At 38.8% G+C, this 23,219-nt stretch overlaps 1 protein-coding gene across 1 annotated transcript; it reads left to right on the top strand.

Annotated features, from left to right (window-relative positions):
* Positions 1–8,812: 8,812 nt before the first annotated feature.
* On the top strand, positions 8,813–21,752 carry LOC113156459 (melanopsin-A-like). Its single transcript, XM_026351618.1, has 11 exons — positions 8,813–8,935; positions 12,818–12,954; positions 13,113–13,246; positions 14,647–14,850; positions 15,944–16,115; positions 16,546–16,707; positions 17,523–17,630; positions 17,797–17,968; positions 18,090–18,281; positions 19,543–19,614; positions 21,552–21,752. The coding sequence occupies exons 1-11, from the start codon at positions 8,813–8,815 to the stop codon at positions 21,750–21,752; spliced, it is 1,677 nt and encodes a 558-aa protein (XP_026207403.1).
* Positions 21,753–23,219: the final 1,467 nt, after the last annotated feature.

Genomic DNA, 23,219 nt, shown 5'->3' with positions numbered 1-23,219 from the left:
CATTCAATCTTTGGCTAAATTTTATTTATCTCAACTCTTTAGTGCATTTACTTTGTGCTACAAACTTTGTTTCTTCTTTTCCTCCAAATTTGCTGGACTTCCTGTCTTTCCTCTTTGCAGACAAGCGTAGTTTCCTCTGCGTCTAATAGTGTAATCAATGAATTAAGCAAGAAGATGACTAACAGATAACTTACAAACATGTAGTTTATGTTGCAGGAAAAAGGAATTTTAATGTATGCATTCAAATACAGGTCACATCTGTCATGTGTCCTATGTCCTTTATTTTGTGCCTTTTTATGTATGAAAACGATGTTACTTCAGCTGTCAGTCAGTCAGCAGAGTAAAGCCATGTCTGAAACATCATCATCTGCTCAAATCTATATGCCCTTTGACATATTTTCATCTGACAATAAATGTTTACTGTTCTGTCTCAGCCCATTCAACTCTTTACAAAACCAGATGATTGATTTTTTTTTCTCCCTTATTCGGTCCACTGCCTGGTATATTTTTTAATACACACACAGAATATGAGTCCAACTTGCTGTTTGTCAGTTTTTTCATGCACTCAGTCATCTCATCTGCCAGCTGTATGAAATCACTGCCATTTTAATCTGTTGTTATGTTGCTACAATCCTAAAGAATGTACAGGACAGCCAGAATCGTTATGATTAATCCATCAAATGAAGACCCAACAGCTGCCATATTGTGATTAAGTGATGTCCCCTGTTAATTTCACTACCACCCTCCAAGTCAGTAACACAGACCACAGATCAATCAAATCCATTTAAGGGCAGACTCTAATTTACTCTGCAGCAATCATTTCTAAGAAAAAAAGGTGCAAACTCAGCTTTGTCAGAGTCTTCAATTTAATTTGTAAAATGCATCTTGCCCATGTATGGCTAAATACCAAGCATATTTGACTTCTATGAACCTCTAAGGAGCAGCATGATCAGTGTTTGAGGTTCTAAGGTACTATATATCAATTACACAAATTGATTTTACCATCACCACAATTCTGAGGGGAGCAACAATAGCTACAGATGTAGAAGTTGGTTTTACTCAGTTATCCAGTATAGGAGATGTTGTATATATGCCACGATACTCTTGTATGCTAGTTGCTGCAAAGTTTTTCCAATAACTGCGAGATTGACATTATAATTAGCAGCATGATGAAAATCATTATTGTACTCGTCACACTAATGGCAGCATTGGTTGTTTGTTCAAAATCCAAAAATCCAAAGACCAAGCTCCTCATAGTGTCATAATATCTCAACAGAACACTTTGCTGTCACCGTGCAGGCCTTCGTGTGGTTTGTAGAGTTTCCAAATGTAGAACAGGAGGCAGAGGTCATACCCAGAGATGGGGGCAGTTAATGACAAGCAGGCCAGTGAAACCAGATTTAGTTTCATTTAGTCCAAAGTTCAAATATTTAAAACAGGCAAACAGGTCTGATATACAGGAAATCACAATGCTCAGGAAACTACAAATATAGAGTGGCAGAGACCATAGGTTCTTCAACAATATGGAGAAAGGAATCAGAGCTGGATATAAACTAATGTCAGGGAGGGAAAACTGAGTTCAGGCATGCATAAAAGAGTGGCACTTGAAAAAATTAAACCTCATCTTTAAATAATTGTATCTAGTCAACGAGGTACAACAAATATAATTATAACAGATGAAAGCAAATATTTTAAGGGTATCTAAACATTAGGTGAAACATGATAAAATTAGTCAAGGATTCAATTTTTAAGTAGACTCAGATATCATTTCTTCATGAAAGTATGAACAAATCAAATGCTGATTTAAATTTTCATATATCAAAATCTCACAGTCCACTAAAATAAACATGGCAGAGAGCAACAACAGCGGCAGCGTCGACTGAACAGATTTCAGATATGTTTGAATTTATGAAGAAGCTTCTCTCCAAAGCAAACTGGAGGTTTGTAAATGTAAGTTTGCAATATTGTAAATTAGCAGTTTTAAAGAAAGGATTATGTATTTCTTGTAGAGTGGTAGTTTAGGAGCACAGTGGTTTTCACTCCGGAGCTGGATATGTTCCTGTCATGATTGCTGAAATGAACACTGTTTGTTTTGTTTTTTTTCTGTTCAGTTCCTTTGACCTCTGCCAGTTCCCACAATCTACCACCAGATGTCCCGGGTTTTGCCCCTGCCTTCCTAGTTCCCCTTTTTACCTGCCTCACCCCTGCTGCTCCTTTTGCCCAGTTTTCCCTCCATTTTTACCACCTGACTCTTCTCCACCAATCCCTCACACTAAGTGGCCATTTTGCCTCATTACCTACCAGTATAAAACCCGGTCATTTTCTTATTTCTTGTTTGATGTGCAAGCACAAGTACATTTTCACAATGTTCCAGCAGTTTCTTGCTATTTACATGTTTTGTCTTGATTGCCTGTTGAATCTCATCCCATCACCTGTTCTTACAAGTTTGCCTGTTGTTGGCCTCTTTGTAGTTTCTGGTTTTGCTTCTTATCAATCCTGCTTGAGCTGTCTGCCTGGAAAACAAGTAAGCCTGTTTAGAAACCACTTTAAAATAGATATGAGCACTTATTGACTGTTTCTGTGATTTGGCTGACGGAGAATGGATCTCCCCATTTGTCATAAAGGGGAAACTGAGTTTCAGCTGTTGCACAGTCACATAATGTCAAATAATTCCTGGGAATATTTCCGCCAAGGAGAATGAAGATTTCATCCAATTGTTTGTTGCAGAAGATTTTTGCAGCTTCTGTTCTGGTTATGGGTAACAGCTTGTATTTTATCTTCTCACAGATGGCTCCAGAAAAAGTCGGCTTGCCTTAAGCTGTAAAGGTGAATCTGCTTCATATGAGGACATCAAAATATCTTTGGCTTTTATCCATGTGAGCGTAAGAAGAGTTCAAAAATGCAAACCAAACCAGATAACGGCAGAGAGTAGAAAGCTAAGCTACAAAAAGGTCAGTGTTTGTATTAAGCCTGATTTATTCTCATCATACAGGTATAATTGCAACTGATGTGTATTGTCCGGACACCATTTCTAACACAACCTCTACTGAACTAGTTGTCTCCTTGTTTCCCAGGGTTTCCTTTTTTTTTTTTTACCCCCTGGTATTTTACTGTCTTCCTGAGTTTGCAGAAAGCTAGTTTCTGGCATCTTGATATTGTAGTCCTGTAAACTAAAGCTATTTGAGACTTCTTTTTATTTTATTGTGTTTTAATAAACTAACCCTGTCTTTGACCTGTGTTCACAAGACCTGGGTGGTGACCAGAATAAGGAGATGGACAGTCTCTCCAGGAATAGGAAACCTCTTCTTCTTTCTCAATCTCTCTCCTGTCTTATCTTGTATGGCCTTTCAAACGTGCTCTTCCCATGGGAATCAAGTACTTTTGATAAAGTCTGCAAAAATACTAACAAATATTTGGAGGCATTAAAAGCATTGGTTGCACATTAACAATCATACAGTTAACATTTCAACACTAAACTTAGACACTAAACACTCACTAAGATACTGTACAATAATTAGTTTCACACTAGGATAAAAACATATAGCACATAAAAGAAAAGACTGATTATTTAAACCATTTACTTTTTTACAAACATCAACAATATGATGGGTTTTCAACATCAACTATGTATGGTTAACTAATGTTGATAACAGACGGGTGCTTTTAGCTGTGCTTTGTGTTTTTAGTGCAATTACAGAATTTGGCAGATGTGAGCAGTCCCTGCAGTTTTATATTTCAGGTCAACTGCAGCATTAGGATCTTCATTTGCTAAGTTTGAAGAATTAAAGTATACATGATAGTAGGTGGTATACAACTGATGCCACAGTGCTTTGCTGGAACCCCTCAGAAGTGTTCTTCAGTGGAGTTATTCCAAGGAAACATACACAAACATCAGGATTCTTACTCTGGGTGTTGGATCTGTAAAAAAAATGAAAGATCTGAGCTTTGCCTTTGTTTCTGTGCCTGCAGATACAGCTCCTCAGCCTTGTTGTCCACTTGCCCTTCTCAGCAATTTGAAACAACATGCATTCAGTGTCATAGCAACTGTTTTTTCTGCCCCAATGACTTCAATCTTGACAGCTCTTTGACCTTCGCATTGCTGTCTGTTTCATCCTCACAGAGTATCATACCTGTTACCACAGGTCTCCAGTAGGGACAATGGTACCCCTTGGTACCCCTTCCATACTGATGTAATCCACAGCCTCTGACTGAAGACCACTATTGTGTGATGCTAGACCTTTTCACTAAAGGTAATGTTACAAATATTGGCGAGTATGTAATGGATATGTAATCTTTATGTATATTGTCATACATGCACACGGAATGTTATATTTTTTTATTTTTAGCTAATGATTTTGATCTGACTAACTTAATCAGTGTTTGCACTGAATATACAATAGTTTTGGACCTTCGCTGTCACTGCTGCTGCTCTTGGCTTTAATTCTGTGGCGTTTGAACTATTTGCATAATTGAAATAAAGCTGTAAAGGTTAATGATTCTATGGCATTTTGAAAGGTGTAAGCTGCCTTGTAGTAAAAAGACCAGAGCTGAGAACAAATCACATTTAGCATTGTAAAACTAACAAGAATGCCCCTTTGGGAAATCCTTTAATACTTCCTGGAAGCTATAGGGAAATCTGCTATTGTTTTCCTCTGAAAAAGCAGCTAGTAACTTCTGTTTGTTGTGTATGTCGGTGCTTGTTTGTCTTTACGTAACATAACATTATCATATAACATAATCTGTGCATGTGTCAGCTTTATTTAGTGCAACCCTGTCTTCACAGCCTGCACAGCATTTCAGCCCTTTCGCAATATTTATGACTGCAGGTACAAAAGGGGAAACAAATGTGGTTTGTCCACACGCTATCTGACATGACACCTACAGTATGTGCTACACTGCATTCACGCAAGTGCCTTCACCTCTTACCTGAGTCTAGATAAATCTGTTCACCACATGTACAGTACCAATTTCTTCAGATGCTTTGCATGAATTTGTATCTTACTGGCTATTTTGCTTCGGTACAGCCAGTTTGCCAATAATTTTCAATTCATGGAGTGGTTTTAATTAGCAGTGACACTAACATTCATGTATTTCCATTAACATCAGTGTTTTTATTGCCAATTGGCCTTTTTATGGATGTTTGAGAAAAATCTTGAAAGTGAACGTTGTAAACATTACTGTAAATTCTGTGTTGTTGTATGTTTGCCTGCTGATATTAGCATTGAGTTCCAAGCACTTCCCAGCTCACCTGAAGTAACTGCCAGCATAACTATACACTTGTCTTTTATTTTGAATGTGTCACTGTCTCTGTAGTTTTCTAGACTGGTTAAGACTGTACTGACCCCCAGAAATCTGCTACGCTGGTCTGACAGTCTGACCTGTTGTCTCACACCCAGATTTTCTAAATGTCACTTATCCCAGATCTCTTGCCTGAAATGACACTACCCTCAGTTGTCACAAAAGAAGCTTTTAACACATCCACTGCAGTCCACTTGTAGTGGTTGTAATCTTCACAGTTTGAAAACAAAGTTGAGCAATCTCACAGCTTCTGGTGATGAAAACAGCATTTGATCACCTTTGATGGGAATGGAAACTGTTGCTTCAGGGCCCATTTTCTAAATCCTTCTAAGAACAGAGAAATGGTTCCATTATTGTCATTTTCTGGAAAATAAAATCAGATGAGTCATGCCTTAGATCTACAATCACTCATGTGAGACTCGTATACCCCATTCAGTTGCACAAACTGCTCCAGCAGGAAAGACTCCTTTACCGTAACAGATTCAAAGGATGCTTACCCCAACCTTTTCAGTTTCCTGGAGGTTTGTGCAGTTATGTTTTCCTCAGCAGAGCATCACCTGAGTGGCAAGGATGTGTTGGCAAGGCTCAACACTGCAGAATGGAAAGAAAGAACCCTTTAGCCTACAGAAGGCGTCTAACAGTATTTTAAACATGTTCAGAAGCAGACAGCCACAAGGTGTCATATGTCAAAATTTAGCTCATCATGAGGGCTAAAGTGGCTCATTGCCTGCTGTACTCCTCAGTCCTCACACATGCTAATGCCATGAGTCCCCCCCCCCCCCCCCCCCCATTTCTTATCTTATATATTTAAAATTGAGCATCCACCAATCTGTTTGGCAGCTTCTTGCTGAACAAAATCCTCTACTAATGTCTTACATTGGGGAGGGTCCCTGTCCCAGACTCCAGTCTGTTTTAGGGGGTGGATGTGAATGTGCTTGTGGACGTTCTTCCTTGTCTGTCAGTGAAGTCTGAAATCAACACACTTGGTTCCAACTTAAGTGCAACCCAATCTGTTTTTTCACTGGAAATCTTTTAATCGGTTTTAGGATGCCTAAATTGGATTGTTTATGCTACAAAAATATTTGTAGCATAAATGTTGTATATTTGTATGTATATTTTACTGACATACTCAGCAACATACAAACACATCCTGGACACATCAGCTTTGCTGGCCTAAAACTGGGGTATTGAATTTTAAACTAAAGATCATTATTCTCATTACTGTTTGAGCTGCTGCATGGATGACATAGAACCCCAGGATGAACCACAACCTTATGTAACCGGAACAAAAATTTGTAAGACAGAGAGAGAATGAATAAGGAGGATCATATCACACAAAGTGGCATTGTTTTAGTCTTTGTATTGTTTGTGTTGTTTGTATAATGCAACTGTTGTGTAAGTCCAGACCCAGATTCTGATCCTCTTATTATCAGCCAGAACCCTCCATCATGGGACTGGTTATGTTGTGAGTCTTGCAGTTGCCAGAGGGCTGCTTTGCTTGCAAAAAAACACACACGCCACACAGTTCATATGAAATACAAAAACACCCATACAGGAAGGACGTGTTTGTTTGATGGCGAGTTCAGTGTGAAAGGAGGAGGGCAGATGTTTAATGTTTAAACATGTAGTATCCACACAGTTTGTTTATGAGGTGACGCAGACATTGCTGAATGTAAATAAATTATTTAGTATGATGCTATGAGAGAGGTAGAGGCACAAAAAGAACCTCAAGTGCATAGCACTCGAGCCTGGAAGAGGAATGATATGGTCTTTTTGTCTCCTAGATCACTTTTCCCATTTCCAATGTTTGTACAGGACAAAAACTTTGTTTCCACTAAGGTAATTTTCCTCATAGTATTCCACAGGTGGGTTAACCTGATTTAGCTAAGGGAGTTTATGGGAGGTTATGCTGTATTATGGCGCATTAACCAGCATTAGAAAGCATTAACAACGTATTATCGAAAAGTCTACAGAATACAGCATTATATAAACTGTAAAATAGGTTACAGGGGCAGGGGTTAGTGTGCCACAGTGTTCAAAACCAAATACATGCCTAAGGGCAAGCGTAAGGAGAAGGAAAGGAGGTTATGGAATAAGTGAGACAGACGTCATAAAACCTCAACCGGACCAAAGCTGAGATGGTCATGCTTAAATTCCTTCTCCTTCTCCCACTGTTGACAATCAGTCATTATTCTCAATCCATCGCTCTGACGCTCTGCTGTTCACTCTGTCTACAGAGTGGAGTGCTCTTGATAAATGTCATCTTGGATCTCCAGAGGTGATGGGAATGCTTTGTTTACTCAGGAGCATTTACGGTGACAAGCTATGTTCGTGGTACAGATGTTGCTCTACCTCTACATCGTACCTTCTTACAGAGAAATTAGTGCAGTTACTATGTACATATTAGTGCCCACATCCGTGCTTCTTGTTCTCTCATGTGACAATGGTGAATTAATATCATAAAACTACACATACCAACACACAATTGGTTTTATTGTATCTCTTGTATTGAATTTAGAAAGCGCCCAATTGTAAATAAAGAGGAGCATTTAGTAGCTACAAAGAGCTGGATAATATTCTCAGATGAGAAATAAACACAAATGTGGGCTCCTAAATTGTTTACATTTAGCCAACTCTCCAGGGGTCCTATGTAACTTCAGCTTCAGTTTTTGCCTCTATTTTTATTTTCTTAATTACTTGTCCTTGTTTCTTCAGTTTTAAACATTACATCCCTTGCATACACTGAACATCTGTAACAATATCAACCCCTGAAAACAAAAAGCCATTTAATTCTTCCATTATCTTCCCATTTTCCATTCTTCTTTGGTATTTACAGAGTGGTATGTTTTACTGTGACCTTGCCCTTTCCCTATACAGTATATGCACTCAAAATCCAAAGCTATGTACTAGTAAAAGACACTGAGTCACATCTGGTGCATACGGATTTTGTCTATTTATATAACATTTGTGCAAAATGAAAATATCAAATTCTGTGCTGATGCAGAGAGGTTGAGCTTGTACATGGATAAAACAAACCATGTGTTCCAATGTGATTCAGATGCCACAGGTTAATTCCTCCAGTTTCGATCCTTAATTGCATGACAATGTCATTGATTATCAACACGTTCAACTGTCCGTTAGCAGAGGAAGACCTAAAATGAGAAGGATTTGGAAATTAAATCGTGCAAATGGGGACAAACTGCTCCATTGATTCTTTGGAGTTAAATAAACAAACAGCCTAATGCCAGTCTGTGTGTGTGCACACGTACAGACCTACTGACACACTCCACAGAGCATCCACAGAGCAGGGATTGGAGGAGTGAGGGAGAGAGAAACAGAGCAGAGAGAGAGGCTTTGCCACCCCTTCACAGCTGCTGTAGTAGAGCCAGTAGTTCTGTCAGAGTGGGATACGAGAGCAGGGCGCTGATGATGACTCCAGACCATCTTAAATATATTGAACATCTCTCCACTTTTCTCACTCACAACCTTCTTTCATTGACCACTGTGGAGCTGAATGGATTCTAGGCTGCTGATTGGACAGGGGGTGCCCACATCGAACCCGACTACCCGGGCACTTTGGAACATCAGCTCCATCAATCCCCACCGGTTAATGGAGCTGTCTCCAGTCGCTACACCTGTAAGCACGCTCCCAGTCTTTCTTGTTTTTCTTTGTTGTTTTTTTTTTTTGTGTGTGTGTTTTTGGGGTGCTTGAGGGAATACCCCTCTGTGTAAGCGGAGAGCTGCTTTGCGCCGCAGCCATGCGTAATCGCGGCGAGATCAGATCAACTCGCTACGGATGGCTAAACTGTGAGTGAAACTATCCGGTGTCTGTCTGGATGTACTGGTTTTCATTCACTCTCCCACCTACCCTCCAGACCATTCATAAATATTGAGGCATAAGGTGTGAGGGAGGTGTGAGTAGGGAAGATGCCATCTCTTTCTGAACCCGTTTCTGGTACTGGTATCCATCCACTACTGTGTGCTCACTAATTACTTTGACCTCGTGTTGCACCAAACGACGTTGATCTACCCACATTTTGCCACATTTTGTGCCCTATGAGCTTTTTGTCCAACTTATATTTTAGTTTTTACATGCTGCAGGTCAGTTCTCATCTTCATTGTCCAACATACACACAAATCTCTGTTAATGGTGATTGTTTGTCTGCAATTGATTTTGTCTTTTTTGTTTTGTATTATTCTTAAAGGTTGTAATAATGCCATCATTCACATCCATATTCACATCATTTGCACATTTTTGTGTCATAACCAATGGGAATCCCAAGGATGACTCACGCTCAATTTCTCCCTCTTGCCTTAGAGTGGGAGTTTACACAGCTTTCTGCATGTAGAATAGAAACAGATAAAAGAACTTTAGCTTTACCCTCCAGGACTCCAGGCATGATTTGAGAGAGAAGCAGCTGTTTGAAAGACGCACTGAGAAAAACATGAGCGCATTGCTATGGTAAATTTAGTTCAACAAATATGAGTGCTGCAGTTTGGATTCAGACTTTGAAGTTCAGACCTGAAGGCAATAGTCTCTGTAGCTTTTGTGGTCGGGTCTTCATGGAGGGAGTAGTCAGATGGCTATCTCCTGCTCTGGAATAAGTGTGTTTTTCATTTAAAAACTGTCATGTTACTCTCTAGAGCTCTCTCTTCTCCTTTTACCACTGTTTGTTGCAGTTTTTCTTAATCATCTTTCTAATCTAATAGCCAACTATACAAATGTGTGTCAATTTTATATACGTATATGTGTACAGAAGTCGGTCTGTGGACAGAAAAGGATGAACCTGTGAGTGTTCATGTGATTATGTCAATGCATGTGATGGTGTGTGTGTGTGTGTGTGTGTGTGTGTGTGTGTGTGTGTGTGTGTGTGTGTGTGTCTGGGTTGCACTTTGTTGTGATCTTCTGATTACGCCGCAGCTCATGAGAGTGTATTCTCTGTTTCTCAACCTCTATGGTTTCAAAGACTAAATTATTAAGTCCAACAAAACAGTAAAGCAAAATGAAAAGTGCCTGTTCAAAATGGTACATTTTTAAATGCAACATGCTTCTAATTATTGACATAGAAAAATATAAGATAAACTTTATTAATCCCCAAAGAGAAAATCTGTTAGTCTTGTAGATAGACAGTAAAAGTAGTCTGATGTTGACTAGGGTGTTGTAGAGCCTGATGTCTGTGGGAGGAAAGATCTCCTGTATCTTTTAGTCCTGCACCACAGTGAGGTGAGTCGTCCACTGCAGCTACTGCTCTGGTCCATCAGGATGTTGTGTAGGGGATAGTTGGCCGACAACAACCACAAAATGACACAAAAATACCATAGAGAGAAACAAAACAATCCAATTTAGGCAAAACTATGTTGCTACCTTGCTAACTCTTCATTTTACATGTTTTAACATTTGTTTTTTAATGTTTATGATTCCTCAGTCTTTCAGATTATTTCCAGAATTACATGAAAATATCAGATTTTCCATGTTTCCAGTATTATGTGTAAGTGTGGAAAAAATGTGTTCTTCAGGTGAAAGCTACTCTAAGCTATGTGGCTTTTCTCATTGCTAGCCAAGACTGATGTTATCTTAAAGGTGTTACTGTGTTTTAGCAGTGTCTCCAGAGGTTTATATTGTCTGGTTGGATACCTACCCACGTTTCATAATCTTGCTTCCCCAGTGTCTGTAGCACAGTACAGTATTATCATCTTTACTTGGCCTTTTTATTTGCAAATGAGGTACATTTACTGTTAATAGTCAATGATGGAGTCATGAGTCCAAAGCTCTGTGTTGTAATGCAGTATGTTGCCTGAGAAGATACAGATGATGAATACTTATTGCATTTGCACAAGTGCGATAATGGTGTTACATATGTTACACACTAATTAATCTACATGTGTGAACAAGTCTTTGAAATTATAGCACGTGTTTGTAGGTGTTTAAATGCACATACTCAAGCTGCTTATGCTTTCATGCATCTGTGTATTTTTAATTGAGATTTAAATTTCAATCTGTCATTCTTATCTATCCCTAATCCTTGCTGTCTCTCTCTCTCTCTCGCTCTCGTTTTTGCCTATTATAAATTGCTTTGCATTAGATGGTTACAAGACCATTTACATTTATATTACTAGCTCTCCACAAACAGACAAAAAACCCAGAAATACAGCACATTGGCTTCAGTACGTGCTTGCAAATGTAGAGTGGACTTCCATTTAATGTTGCTCACTGTGCCTCCTCTTCCTCCTCACCGTGCCATCGGCATTAATCTATCCCTGAGCAGGGAGAGCTGGGAGCAAGACAACATGAGAGGACGCAGGAGGAAGGAAAGTGATTGAGAGAACCAAGGAACAGAGCAACAGATGTGAAGGAATTAATAGGGATCAGGATTGAGGAGTGATAGCGGAGATGAGAAAACAATCGAGCAGAAAGTCACAGGGCTGTGGAAAGGAGGAACAGGGATTGAAGAAGAAATTAACCAAGAGGGAGGAAAGATTCGGAGTGTGATTCATTATATCACAGACGACAGCGTCAGACTGAAAGCATATTTATATTCCACACACACCACATCTGCATGTCACTTTTATACTGCACTTGCTCAGTCTTTTAGAAACATGTTGCCTTGACCTTTGCACTCATTTGCTTACATAACCACTCCATCACTTTTCACTGTACTATTCAAATGTCCGCCTTTTAGCAACAAGAGCTTGTGACTGTGCAGGAAAGCAGGATTGCTGATACAGATGTTGGACACGCACGCACACAAGGATCTGTGTGGCAAGGATAGGATTAATGAAAGGAGGTGTGTGTGTGTGTGTGTGTGTGTGTGTGTGTGTGTGTGTGTGTGTGTGTGTGTGTGTGTGTGTGTGTGTGTGTGTGTGTGTGTGTGTGTGTGTGTGTGTGTGTGAAGATTTAACATAGTGAAAGTTTAGGGTGGGTGTAGGTGTTCATGAAGGAGTGTGCCAGGATTTCAAAAATGAATTCTGCCCTTGTGACTGCTCCTACTGAACAGGATTTGTATACCTGTCAAACAATCTGAAATAAACTGAGCTGAGTTTAATCAATGCCTTTGCAGTTGATTCTTGTAATGTAGTACTTCTGTTAATAACAGTACTGTAAACTAATGTTATTGAAGCACGCACATTTATCTCCTCTCAGCTCTTGAGCTGTTTGAAGTGGGTACTAGTCACCTAATAATAGGATTTTGCTGCAAATCATCTCTAATTATCATTTAATAGCTTGAATTTGTGGTGCATAAAGCTCCAGATTACTATCTCTCACTCCTTTAATTGAATGAAAATCTGAATGAATCCACCCTAAATCATTATCTTGATCATGAATCATTGAAGTCTAGTCCAGGTATATTGCTTTAAATGTCAACTGCAGCCCAGTAAAACTTGATAACAAGGTTTTATACCTTCTGAGGCCTGTGGATTTTTGGGCTCTAAGCTCTTAGTTACCTAATTATAATCATGAGACTTTGTTTTTTAAATGACATTTCCTATCATGGACTGATCCTTGTTTTCCTGCTGCTAGGGTTCTATGAGTCCAAACCACCCATTTCCCACGGTCAATGTCCCCGACCATGCTCACTACACCATTGGTGTTGTTATCATGGCTGTGGGCATCACAGGCATGCTGGGAAACTTCCTGGTTATATATGCTTTCTGCAGGTACCTATTTGTACTTACATTTTTAAACAAATTGCTTTCAATATTTTTTGTATGCATCTGTAAATGTATATAACGATGTGTTTCTAATGTTAATGATTATATTTAAGCAGCTGCGTGTGTGTGTGTGTATGTGTGTGTGTGTGTGTGTGTGCGTGCAGGAGCAGGAGCTTACGGACGCCCTCCAACATTTTTATCATTAACCTTGCAGTCACTGACTTCCTCATGTGTCTCACCCAGACACCTGTCTTCTTCATCACCAGCATGCACAAGCGATGGATCTTTGGAAATAAAGGTAACACATGCACAAAACTGCTGCAACTTAATTATAACATCATTATACAGGAAAACATTTTACATTTGTAATGTATTTTTTATTCACTAGGGATTAAACCCACAACCTCCATTAATGTTTTGGGGAATACCTACAAATATAATTCAGTATCTTCACAACCTAAATAATAAACATGCATAGTAACCAAAGTTACCAAAAACAGAAACATAAAGTTTAACATAACATAAAGAGAGATGTTATGATACTGCTGCTGTGTCGGCCAGCATTCAGTTTACAGGTCTAAAGTGCTCGGAAGGTGTATATCTGCAAGCATGCATTAATGTCAACATCACATTTTTTCATGCACGGAAACATTTAGAAAGGCATCTTACATTATGTCAGCATGTAATAGCTTTGTTACTGTATGTCCAACATGCATTAAATATTTATACACTAATACAGTGTGCAGTTTATCGACTACACACTTCTCCCGGCTTTCTTCCTGTTTCCCACAACAGTTTTTGTCTAATCTCAACTGCTTCCATTCACCAGGCATCCTAACTCATCCTTCACCTTTTCTCTCCTCCATTCTCTACCTAATTTGTCCTTCTTTTCCCATTACATTTTCTCCTATTCCTCATCCAATCTCTTCCAATTTCCCCTACTTATCCTGTTTCTCCATACTCTTTTATTTCCTTCTCACTGTGCTCCAGTCATTTACTGTTCTCCCCATGATTTGCTGTATTTTAAATAAACAATGATGTTAATAATTTTAGGACATTACATTAAGCATACAAGCATGCTACTGTATGTTAGCAAGTGACAGGAATCACAAGTGTTAGAAATCTGAATTCCAAACTGGTGCTAGATGAAAATTTGGAAATGTATTCTCTAGGAACCAAAATAGGTGATGAATAAAAATAGGTTAATAAGTTAACATATTGCCCCTTACAAAAACTTTATATAGAAAGTACCCAAGCATGGCTAAGGTTTTTGTAAATGGTACATGATCTGAACTTACAGATTTTTTTTTTTTTTACCTTATTCACACACACACACACACACACACAAACACACACACCTATGAAACTGCTGTGCAGCTGGCCTGACCCACCTGGGGCAACTTGGGGTTCAGTGTTTTGCCCAAGGACACAGACATATTTTAGTATGTTGTACAATTTAACACATTGCACATGGCCGATATTAAAACTTTTTAAAATTGATTACATACAATCTATCTAAAAAAATACATTTAAACAGAGGTCATTAAGTGTCACATGGCAAATGTTTAAAGTGATATTGAAAAAACATTCAATAGATACGATCCCTTTACAAACCAGCACAGAAATTACCAGCGTGTAACAAACTGAATTGTATGTTCTTTGCTTTTTTCCGTCCATCTCTCATTTCTCCTCCTCTAGGTTGTGAGTTGTACGCTTTCTGTGGCGCACTCTTTGGTATCTGCAGCATGATGACGCTAATGGTGATTGCAGTGGACCGGTACATGGTGATCACCAGGCCTCTGGCCTCTCTGGGGGTCATGTCTAGCAGAAAGGCCCTGAACATTGTGGCTGTTGCGTGGGTCTACTCCATGGGCTGGAGTCTGCCCCCATTCTTTGGCTGGAGTGAGTACACCTTTTTATTTGTAGTTTCATGCCAAATTCCTGCTGAAAGGTGTACTACTAAAGCAGCTGTGCCTTTTGTCAACATGTCACTTACATTTAATATAAAATCCGGTATCAGAAAGTAGATCACCTCATGTTTACACAAAGCTGACATTACAACAGTTCCAAAATATTTGATGAGGTTATGGACTCTTGCTCTTCTTAGTTTTCATTGTCATACAGTAAGTGCTCTCAAGTGGGATTGTATGTTGGCATTGAAAAGTCAGTCTATGTTAAATTTATGTTCTTACTTCTTCGAAGTAACTCGAATTGTAACCACTCTTATAGCGGGTGAAAGCAGGTTGAACGGATGAAGGTCAATAACAGGAAGCCTGACTTGTCATGCTCAAAACATTATAAGGCATTTTTAAAAAGGTTGTTGTCACACCAAGACTGAAATTCTGACCTTGACATATCAAACCAGTTCATATCAAATGGGCTCTAATGTCTAAGAAGACTCCATAGAGTCTACAGTAAGAGAATCATGTTTGACACATTTATATATACTACAGTCTGTACAGTTTATACGCAGTATGAACAAACCATATGGAGGTTTCACAACCAAACTGTAACCTCTGTACAAATGTAGTCATTGTATGGGTTTTGTTACCATTATTTTTTGAACAGCAGTGGGTTAATGCAATAGTAATAAGTCAGTTAGACCATGAGTTTTCCATTTGTCCTTATCACTTCCAATAATCATTTCCACAATATAAAATTGCACATTTAGTGATATTAACATCAAAAGCAGAAGTACAGAGGTTTAGAGAAACTAAGTGCAGAGTAAACTCTGTAAATGTTCACATGAAGTTCAACATCTGGACTGTCAAATGAAATTCAGCTCTGCCTAAAGGTTACCGCAAGGAGACTGCATACTTGGAAGACTGCCACTATAGATATGCTCATATTATAAATGAATGTGCTGTAGTTCAAGTCCTTTCAGATAGTGATCAAGTAGGAAGTTATGAAATACATAAACTTAAAGAAAACTGAAAAATATCAAACTTATGGGAAGCAGCTATTTTAACGTGTGTGTGTGTGTGTGCTTCTACAGGTGCCTATGTCCCAGAGGGACTAATGACGTCTTGTTCCTGGGACTACATGACGTTCACCCCTTCTGTCCGCTCCTACACTATGCTGCTCTTTACTTTTGTCTTTTTCATCCCTCTCGCCATCATCATCTTCTGCTACTGCCGCATCTTCAGAGCCATCCGACACACAACACAGTCAGTACACACACACACTGTTACGCTCCAGTAGTCTTGTTTACATGTGACACACACTTGCTCACATTAATAAAGACCTGAGTGTAAAAGACAGATACAGACTTATGTGCTGTTCGTTAACAATGTATCTAGGCTTTACTATTGATTTGCATTGATGTCTCGCTCAGCCTGAACACTAATTCCATTTGCATGTTGGCCACTATCAATAGGTGATGAGCAAATTGTATGTGTCTAGATACAAGTACAATATAAACCACTTTACTGAACCATGAAATTAATTAACTGAAAAGATAAACTCTCTCGGAGGAAAAACGATTAAATTAAATGAAGCTGTAAATGAACTGAAATTGCAAATTCCATCTAAAATGACAAATTTATACAGGGAAAAAAAAGGTTCTATGACAATGGTGAATGTATCTGTGTATAATAGAGCGATAAGAAAGATCAGCTGTGATGGGAGCAGAGACTCTGCAAAAAGGTTCCATAAGATGAAGAGTGAATGGAAGATGGCCAAGATTGCACTCATCGTCATCCTGCTGTTTGTCGTCTCCTGGGCCCCTTACTCCTGTGCAGCCCTCACTGCATTCGCTGGGTAGGTGTGCCAAACTTACTGGAGGTAAAAACATGAGGTGCTTTACATGAGTATTTTATTGTAATGGAACGTTAGACTTCTACTCCACTACATGCCATTAAAATTATTTTTAAAACCCAGCCAAAGATAATGAGTCCATGACTGCATCTCTGGAGGTCAGAGTGATAGGAGCAGACAGAAAACTGAATGCATTTTAAAGGATTACCTGCAACTTTTCAAACAAGCTTTGAGGATCTGAAAGTTGATTGATTGAAATCCAATTCAGACACACCAATAAAGGATTTGATGAGCAAATGGTTAGATACTGCCTTTGACGGGAAAAGGCTCAGCATACAATCCCTAAAATAAGAATTAGATCCAAGAACATGGAACCGCTGAACAGATTAATCAACAATACCAAAAGGTTTAACACATTTAGGGGGAAATTGGGATGGTTGCGTGAGCTGAAGCAGCAAATGGTGCAGGAGAGTTGAAGGGAGAGTGCAGAGAGATGGAGACGTGAGGTAAAGATACTATCTGATGAAAAAGGGACAGGAAGTTAGTTTGAGCTGCTGATTTCACCCACAGTCAGAAGCTGCAGGGAGCAGCAACTGTGATACACACCTCATGGAGGTAATTAGAAAAACAAGAAAACACACTGCAGAAATAGATGACTGCAGTTTGTGTCAAAATCTGCAGATTCACTTTGACGTAGATGCCAAAGTTATGTTCAAGGACCCTCTATTGTTGTACCAACAGATATAGAACAGGATTTTTCTCATTTTTATTATTCCTGAACTGTCTGAAACATCTGTCCCTGCTCCTCTCTCTCTCAGGTATGCTGACATGTTGACTCCCTATATGAACTCTGTTCCTGCTGTGATCGCCAAAGCATCTGCCATCCATAATCCCATCGTATATGCCATCACACATCCAAAATACAGGTACAATGCTTTTTCATGTTTAAGCTCAGTAGCTACACCACAACCCTTTCTCTATTATAAATCCTTCTACAGATGAGTCACATAAGCAGCTGACTGTGGATGCAGATGTCAGGGTTGGATTACTATCTCAAAAACAATTTATGTTTTGAATATTTCTCCTCATCAGGTCGGCACTCAGCAGGTATATTCCCTACCTTGGGGTGTTGCTGTGTGTTGCTGGCAGGGATCGCTTCAGCAGCAGCAGCTTCCTGTCCACTCGCCGATCAACCCTCACCAGCCAATCGGAAAGCAAAGGTCACAGCAAGCACCACCACTCCTCCCAGTCTGAGAGCGAATCAGTGAGTGTACCTCATATCTAATATGGTATGTCTCTGTCTTACACTTTCTATGTCATATGCTTTAAATTACGAGTTGCTGATTTTAGACTTGTGTGTCTGTGATATCTGTGTGTTGTCTCAGGCTCATTTCTCAGACACAGAGGAGGACTGCTCATCTCGGGTGCCTGTTAGTCGTGAGTCGTCCAGTGATGTCAAACAGGTGCGCCATGCTAGTCAGAGGTTAAAGGTGAAAGTTCACAGCACAGAAGAGTTTGAGAGAGCTGCCACCCACAACCCTACTGCCCAGGTTATATGTCACCTCTCACAGATCACAGTGAGTATAAAGTCCTGGCGAACATGTACATTGTTATTATAAAATAGCCACTGTCTTACCTTTGGTTGTGACAATCATGAGATAAACAGGTTTATGTTACAAAGTAATCCAGCAGCAATGTGTGCACACATGTACATGTCTGCTCAGGCACCACTTTCCTGGTTAAGGTGCAGAGAAAGTGGAACCAGATTCAATTTTCTTTTCTTTTTTTTGTTGCATGATGCTGCATCTTTTTGATGAAGACTCCTACATAGTGAAACTCTTTCTGAACAAATTCTAACTCATGTGATCTAATGAGTTTCACATGACCACCAGGTGGACTAACAACCCACAGTGACTCTCGCAGTGTGAATGACTCCATTCAGAGTTATGCCTTTGACCTCCCACCAGTCAGGCAGAGCTAAAGAAACCTCTTGGATGAATGATGAAGCATCTTCAAGGATCTCCCAGCTCTGTTTTCATGTATTTCCACCACATCAGTGGTTTAATGTGTATAACTGTTGACTTGTTTGAGTAAAAAATGTACTTTTACATTATATAGTGAGCAATAACAAAGTGGTGGACAGTGCATTATATAAGGTTATGGCTGAGGACAGAAAAACACGTCCATTATATAAAGGGATTGTACTGTGAGGCCAATGGGAAGTAACAGGTCGTTCTATGTGGGACAAGAATATATGGAGCATTTCCGTCTGATTCCTCTGTAATCATCTTAGTTCACAGAAAAAATACAAGCAGCCCACATGTACACACATATGCAAATACACACATACAGGCGTGTTGCAATGCAGGCCAGGTTTATTATGGACTCCATTACAGAGGGTCCAAACACTAATCCAGTAATCTACGAGTTTCAAACTTAATCCACAGCTTGCATGGCACGACCCCATGTTTCAACATACTGCACTTGCTGGTGGAAGAAGATTCTCTAGGAGTCTCTGACCTCCATCTGCTTTCGTCTCTCCACAGAACAGAGAACACTTTTGCTCTTATCTATAATCGCTGCTTTTGTACTCGTGCAAACAATAGAGATATACACAAAAATCTATTTCCTTTTGTGATTAGTTTTACCTCTACTTGACATTTTTGTCCATTTGGTTTTCACTTTAACAGTAATCTTTAATACCTCTGGTACATGTGCTTGTTAGTGACATAAACATTCTGATTTAGTAAGAGTGACACCATGAGGGCAACACTGAACTGTAGAATTTTTAGTATATATAAAACACTGAGTGGCTGTGTTTATGTGCGCTCTGTTCAGACTCTGACAGCACCTGAAGACGTCTCCTGGACGGACATCAGTCTGCAGCCAGCTACTCATCTGCCTGCTACTGTAAGAGTCCATCAATCATCCACCTCCTGCTCTGTGTTGATGTGCTGCTTTTTTGTTAGAATCACTGGTAACACTTTAGATGACGTCACGCTGTGACTTAATTTAATTAAACTGCACACAGTAAGTTATTGTAATAATGGTGTATCTTTATATACAAATTTATTTTTAAAGATATATCGTAACAAAGTATTTTCTAACTAAGGTGTGTCTATTCTAATATTATGTTGTACATATATATGTGGTACAACAATCACATATTTCCGAGCCAACAATTTTTTCAATTAATGCACAGTACAGAAACTTATTCCGTTGGCATTTTCCACATAACTGAGCAACAAAACTAGATAGTTTGTGATATGATTTTATTTCTAAATTATCATATATGCCACTTTAAGCCTAGGTGGTAAATTTTTGTGTGTGGCACCCACTACAACTCCCATCCTCATAAGACGCACTGCTGTGAAAAACAAGCTAACCTTTAATACAGGCCTTCCATTCTCAGGAAATGAAATGCCACACACATTTGCATCTCAGGTCATATATAATTAATATTTTGTTTTGACAGGAATGTGCAATTTTATTTTTCCGTGTTTTAAGTAAAGTAAAATAAAAAACAAAAATACTACTGCCACGGTTTCTCTTTAATTACTAGGTAACTACATCCTTGTTCTAAGTAGTTACAGAATATGGCATACAGCAAATTTGGATCTCTTATTTTTTCTGTTGATCATAACTGAATTTGGTTGTTTCGGTAAAAGGACTAGCTACATTTTAGCCTCCCAGGTGTTTTAAGCACTTGTGCTTTATGGCTGTTTTAAGGATAGTGTCACCCATTTAGTGTTGCTCAGCGACTCTACCACATTTAAAATGCATCGCTGAAAACATTTATGAACTCTGACAGTACAGCTGAACAAGCTGTTTCAAAAGTATCTGTAAAGTCTTGAAATAGTTGGCATAAATCTCTGCTCAATCTAGTCAGTCCTTTCCGTCCTGTCCTGTCCAGTTTCATTCATTTCCTGCTGCTCTAATATCAATATTAATCAAACTCGGTGGAAAATCAAAAGGTTAGAGCCGCGATTCGTCATCCTCAGGTCACACCCAAACCCCACGTCAGCTGTTCTGTCAATATAACACAGCTCCAATAAGCTACTCTAGTAAAAAGAAAGACTTGACAACAATTGATCTGGCATGGTGAGCATGCATAATAGTTTCCAGTTAAGTAGTAGTAGTAGTAATTAGCATGTAATATATGATTATAAGAAATAAATCCCATGGGGGATCCATAACTTTGTAACGTTGATTTGATGTGTAAGAACAGTTTTCCCCTGTTTCTGGTCTTTATTTATTTAAGCAAAGCTATCCAACATCTGATTGCTGCCTCATTTCAACAGATTTAAGACCACAAAAATGTAAATAAGCGGTGCACCTTACTTGCTTGCCTTGTATCTCACTTGGAAGTCATTTTGGATAAGTGTCTGCCAAATGACTAAATGTAAATAACCATATTCCCCAAACTGTTAAAATATTTGTTTAAGGTGAGAGGTACAATGATTCTTTTGGTTTTGATAAAATGATTACCCACTTAAATACATGTATAGTCTGCCAGAGTACTGTGCTTCTCTAGTGTACACCTTATTGAGATTGGTGGGGAAGGGACTGGGCAATCTGTCAAGGGCAATATAGGTAAGCCATTCATCAATCCAACCAATCAATGCCTTTGATCAGCTGTGAGTGTTTCATGTTTAGCACTGGCAGGCTAAGAGCTGCACTGATCTAAATAACGACAAGAGTTGATCCAACTTTCTGTCCATTAACCTCCCTCCCTGGTAAATAGGCTTTTTTTCTTTTACACTAAACTTCAACAAACGTCAGATGTTCAGTCTTTCAGCAACACCTGATGCTTCTCTCTTTTCCTCTTATTCCCTTTGTCTGTACAGTTTGATGACGCAATGGAGGAGTCAAGACCACGGACTGCATCTAAAAACATGTCGTCCGCTATTGTCACCTCCATTTCCAGCCCTTCTATACTCCATTGTCCCCCAGATTTCTATGACAACCTTAAATTGACTAAAGCCTACAGCCCAGTTGCCATGGAGCTTCTTGACATAGACAGGCTGGAGACAACAACTTTACAATGAACGTGAAGTGGACAAATCTGCAGTGGGAGTGTGTAAGTGTGTGCAGGAATGTGTTTGTGTTGCAGCATTTTCTTTCATGAGACGTTTCTGCAGAAGCATATTTGCTGATAATAAGTAACTCAAAGCCAGAGTGTTCTCGTATTAGTATGATTTTGTTTTTGCAGCCAGTGTGTGCGTATGTGAGTGTGAGTGCCCAGTAATGTTGCACACTTCTGTGTTTTACTATTTATGACATATCTTAGTGGTTGGAGATGGTTCACCTCAGAGCAGGAAGCAACAAATGAACTTAAAAAAAAAAAAAAAACACAATGTGAAAGTAATTTTCTGAATCATTTTGGTTTAAAAGTAAAATATGTCTTAACATACACTGAATGTCTTCTGAACATATATTTTTCCCTTAATGTGAGTGCAGTACCACACCACATCCTGTCTCCTCCAATTAAACTGCAACATCAAATACATTTTCTAGGAAATGCAAATGTGACTGGATTATGTCTTTTATTGATGTAATGGAAATATATTGTTATTTATGTATTTAGAAAAGTGTATCAGTATGAAAATTTTTCCATACTGTACAAATATTTTGCTAAAAATATCCATTAGGCTATTAGTAAGTGTTTTATGGTTATGTTTAAAAACTCCACCATGCGGCTAAGACTCCAGATGCAGCGTGTGTTTATTTACACTTCTTGAAAAGGGCTTTTGTTGCCTGAACCTCACCCCAGACAGGAATGTGGATGCAAACCACTTGTTTACAAATCTGTTTTTAACATCATTCATATAATTCCATTATTAATCATTCAAATAATATTGCGACTGCCTGTGGACATAAAAAAAAAACTGTGAATTCTTTCACACCGCTTATGAGCCATGTCTTAAACACCATATATACCTTAATTCAGTTGTAACAATGCATCAGGAGGCTATACCTTTGTTTTAGGATTTGATTAATTTAATCAAAATTATTATTATTTTGTTAAATAGATTCAAAATCTATTCTCATTACCCAAACCTAAGTGTTGTTGTACTGTACTTGGTTGTTTGAGATGTTAATGATGCATTATGCAGTCCTTTTTTGTATCAGCACTGAATTAAATAACGCCTGGTTATAAATACACACTGGAAGCATTGAATCCAACTGAGGATCAACTCCCTACTTTGCAACTGTATGCAGATTTAAGCCACTTTAAGCTTGCTTTTTAGCTAACCAACATGTTTATTATAAAACTGTGAACAGATAACAGAAGAGTTTGCTCAATCTAACTAACTGGTGAAACATTTAGTTATTTGAGCTGAAATAAAGTTTGTTTTCAGTTTCACATTTAAGTGTAAACCCATTAACCTGTGGAAACTACTTATATTAGCTATAAGTTCAGTGCTCGTTTCTGTCTTTCTGCTCTCTAGTGGTCAAAATGCACTTAATGTAGCTTTAAAATAACGTGTTGTACTTCGAAACTGGGTTATCAG

The sequence above is a fragment of the Anabas testudineus genome, chromosome 19 (genome assembly GCF_900324465.2).
Source record: "Anabas testudineus chromosome 19, fAnaTes1.2, whole genome shotgun sequence".
Classification (NCBI taxonomy): domain Eukaryota; kingdom Metazoa; phylum Chordata; class Actinopteri; order Anabantiformes; family Anabantidae; genus Anabas; species Anabas testudineus.
Note: the sequence above shows the minus strand (reverse complement) of the source record. Positions and strands in the feature narration are given on the sequence as shown.